The following is a 3,757-nucleotide window of genomic DNA, read 5'->3' as shown; positions in this document are numbered from 1 at the left end:
TATATTGCAACCAAATTTTTCAACTGTGTTCTTCCTCATGTAAGGATTATGTTCTCTGAACTTGAAGTCGGTCCCTTACCTAGTTTCCACGGCCTTATAAAGGGTTAAATAACTTTATTTTCAAGATGTTCGCCAAATTTTGCAAACCAAGACACGATCACACTATTGACGTAGGATTACGAAATTATTTCATTCAGTTTGTATATTTCTTCGGATATTATATTCCCCTATATTCCGCGCGGCGAATGAGGTGAGATGGCTCAAGTCACTGCATTCCCGTAGGCGAATGGCGTGACTATAGTTTGTCACTAAGTGAGATTTGAAGTCGTGTCCTCATATGTTATCGACTCGGGTATCGAAAAGAAGTTGAAAAGTAAGGCTTCCACATTGAAGCGAGAAACTTTGCTATCTCACGTCATTCGCCGCGTGGAATAAGGAGGATTGTTACGAAATTTAAAAAAATAACTATTAAATAAAAAATTTAGGTTGCTCCGAAATGAACCCGAATTTTATCACAACGAACTGCTACCACACCAATTACGAGGGCTCTGTCGCTGATACATGTAAAAGTAGAGCAGACCATTCGAACCAAATCACCCCGTATATTCAGATATTCCGTCAAGAAACATGAAATGAGGCGACGCAAAACTATTCCGAATGTAATAAACGGCTTCGTTCAATGGTGTCATCATCGAGAGATTGCGTGCCTCCAGGTTATACTCAACGAGAAATACCAACAACAGTAAATTAGTATCCGGCGAAGTTATAGATATCATCAAGGCTGTTCCAAAGATACTAATTGTGATCGAATCATATGGAGAGCGAACTGAAAACAAAGACAGTTAATTAGCATGACATCGAGTAACTCAACAGTGTTTCTTTTATTAATTCCATCGATATCCGTTTGGTTTATACAGAAATATAACATACATATTAGTCATCATGGCTCATCCGCATGAAACGTTTAATTATGCTATTAGTTATGATGAATCTATATTTTTTTTTGTTTTACCTCTGAGCAACTGAAAAAAAAAGAGACCACTAATAATAGAGCGCTATTTATAGAGTCCATATTGCACTCTTCTTACAGAAACAAAAAGTCTCATCGCAGTTCGTTTATTCCCTTTTTTTGTATTATGCGATATACAGTAGTGTTAAAATCTATTAAACTATCAAACAACTCCTTTCGGAAATAAGTGTTCCACAGTTTACGATCTGAACACGTTCTATTTATGCTCACAAACATCTTTCGTGATAATCTACTTTGTTCGAACAAATCATTGACGGGACAGTTGTGCGATCGTGGACAGCACAGTACGTTAGGAAAATGTACGTCTTGAAATTATGTGTCTTCTTAGAAAACGAGCCGAAAGTAACCAATCCGTGAAATGCAAGTGATTTTTGCACGACTACAGCTGATTATCGCGTGTAGAACACCTTATAGTACAACGTTTTCGAACGCCACAAGCTGTAGCTATTGTCGAACTTGAGGAGATATGTTCCCTCTCCGGGGTAGCTGTGAGAGCCGGCGTATACTTCCGTTTGACACTCGCGCCGATAGATGGGCACGATGATAGATATTGGGTTCCTATTGACCGAAGAGCTGCTGCTACTATTGTACTGTTTCTGCTGTTGAACGCCGCACTCAAGGTCCTCCGCACAGACCACTTTGAAAAGCGATAACATATTATACATCAGATTGAAAAAAAAAAATACAAAATGAAGTATACCATCATCATCTTCAAGAGTATCCTCGTCTTCATCACTTTCGCTAATGTGTACCGAAACTTCTGTGGTCGATGGTTTGCCCCACTCAAAGTATACACCAAAACCGATATCATAATTGTCAGTAGCAAACTCCCAGAACAGGCAGGAGCCCCCTTCGTGCGTTGGAACTCGAACCTAATGAATGGTGAAGCTGTAGAGATCATTTGAATGAATGTATTTCGTTCTAACTCACAGTTATGGTATCGCCATGACAAACGCGAATTACTCCATCTCCTTTCCCGGATGTTACCTCTTGTTTAAACAGTTTAATGTCCGATTTGGTCCACATATTGGCGGGGCTTATAACAGCGTACTCTGAAAGTAAGTTTAAATTAATATTACCGAAATTTCTTGCGCTTATGCAGTTCAAGTTTACCTCCGGACTCTTCGTCACTATCGCACTGCTCTTTGTACTCGAGTTGGCTATTTTCTTTGGCGCTTATTGTCTGATCCTGATGTTGCCCAGCGGGATACTCAAAACCGCTGCCATTCAATTCCGACTCGCTTTCCCCACTAGCCCTCATTTGTGAATAGTTACTGGAGACCTGCGCCTGCAGCTGTTGCATATACTGGTGATAATGCTCGTTCTGCAATTGTCTGATGAGTACTGCTTGTTGTTCCGGATTTCCAGGGAATTGCTTCTCAGCGTAGTCCTTGAACTGGTGATACGTTTGCTGGTTCAAAGCATCCTGCAACTGGCGCCTCTGCATTTCCTCCCTGTTCCTTTCGTCTTCCATTCTCTTCAGTTCGGCTAATGTCTCCTTCTCCTTCTCCTGCTGTTCTCTCCGGCGAGCTTCCTCTAATTGGGCCTGACGAATTTTCTCCTCCCGATCCTTCTTGATGGCTTCCACATAAGGTTTGAACAATGGACACAGTCGATCCAACAAATCAATGAAACCCTCCATAGCCTGCAGTTTCGTTATAGTTCCTAAGTGTTGCCATGCGATTCGACGATCCTTCCCGATGACATCGAACATACCCAATTGTGGGGTTTTGGCCACATCCAGTGGGCCATGAGCCGCCTGTTGCGTGAACGCAACCAGCTAGAACAACAAAGCAGAAGCGTTAATTTCTAAGAACGGTAATTTACCGTTACAAAACAGCAAATTAACCATGCATGCTTGTTACCTTCAGGTTATCTTCGTAACTTAAATGGATAGCCTTGCCGGACTTTTCTGCGGGATACAAATTAGCCGCTCTCAATACTCAACCTACATTGTGTACTCAAAGTAAACCTACCCTTATAGAAGCTACAGGCCATTTTATACAGTTCCCTCAGTGGCAGGTTCCACTTGAGGATCTTGCTATCCTCGCTGTCGAAACCGTTACCATTACAGCTACTTTCCAGTGCGAGCTGTCTGAGTGACTGCTCAACGTTATCCGCACTTATCATGTTCCGTCGCTATCACAAACTTATAGTGGTGATGTCGTCTCCCACTCACGGTATTATCAATGCAGCCCGCAAATCGTACAATATAGAAGCAATGATGCTTTGACAAACTGGAAACACAAGCCTGTAAATGCTGTTTGTTGTGGGCCACCGCCTGAGCAAAACAAATTGGAAAAGTTCAACTCCACCGATTGCTTACACGTACATTTTGCTGATGTTCTGGAAAAGAAGTGCAATGAATTTTCACGGAGCTGAACTGTCAGTTGTTTTGTTTGAGGATGTGCGTGCGACTGTGACGTGCTTCATTTGAATGTTGCATCACAGAATTCATGCCATACGCAAATGTTGCATGGATACACAAAAGTTGTGCAACATGCCCTTATAGACTATTTCTCGCGTAACTTTTGAAAAGGTCTTATGTAACAAATGTAAACAAATCGAGTTAATGGATGCACGCTATTAGTCTTCAATCATTGAATGCATTACAAAAACAATCGTTCACGTATCTATTTTCATCATCCTTTTATCGCCGATACAAAAAACATCCAATGTACAGATTCGGTTTTTAAGCACTCGGCTGTTACTTCGGACGCCACTTTC

At 41.4% G+C, this 3,757-nt stretch overlaps 1 protein-coding gene across 1 annotated transcript; it reads right to left on the bottom strand.

The window, feature by feature from the left end:
* Nucleotides 1-1,100: 1,100 nt before the first annotated feature.
* Nucleotides 1,101-3,426, bottom strand: LOC129776376 (Golgi resident protein GCP60). The gene is made up of 6 exons (XM_055781972.1): nt 3,007-3,426; nt 2,896-2,942; nt 2,144-2,810; nt 1,961-2,082; nt 1,731-1,902; nt 1,101-1,667 (listed from the first exon to the last, which is right to left on the bottom strand). The coding sequence occupies exons 1-6, from the start codon at nt 3,158-3,160 to the stop codon at nt 1,420-1,422; spliced, it is 1,410 nt and encodes a 469-aa protein (XP_055637947.1). The 5' UTR covers nt 3,161-3,426; the 3' UTR covers nt 1,101-1,419.
* Nucleotides 3,427-3,757: the final 331 nt, after the last annotated feature.

The sequence above is a fragment of the Toxorhynchites rutilus genome, chromosome 3 (genome assembly GCF_029784135.1).
Source record: "Toxorhynchites rutilus septentrionalis strain SRP chromosome 3, ASM2978413v1, whole genome shotgun sequence".
Lineage (NCBI taxonomy): Eukaryota > Metazoa > Arthropoda > Insecta > Diptera > Culicidae > Toxorhynchites > Toxorhynchites rutilus.
Note: the sequence above shows the minus strand (reverse complement) of the source record. Positions and strands in the feature narration are given on the sequence as shown.

Bases quoted from the DNA above. Each gene is read 5' to 3' on its own strand.
- LOC129776376 (XM_055781972.1), bottom strand. From the start codon at position 3,160: ATGATAAGTGCGGATAACGTTGAGCAGTCACTCAGACAGCTCGCACTG. The intron at 2,811-2,895 runs GTAACAAGCATG...TTGTTGTTCTAG, and splicing joins GTTACGAAGATAACCTGAAG to CTGGTTGCGTTCACGCAACA. The intron at 2,083-2,143 runs GTAAACTTGAAC...ACTTACTTTCAG, and splicing joins TAGTGACGAAGAGTCCGGAG to AGTACGCTGTTATAAGCCCC.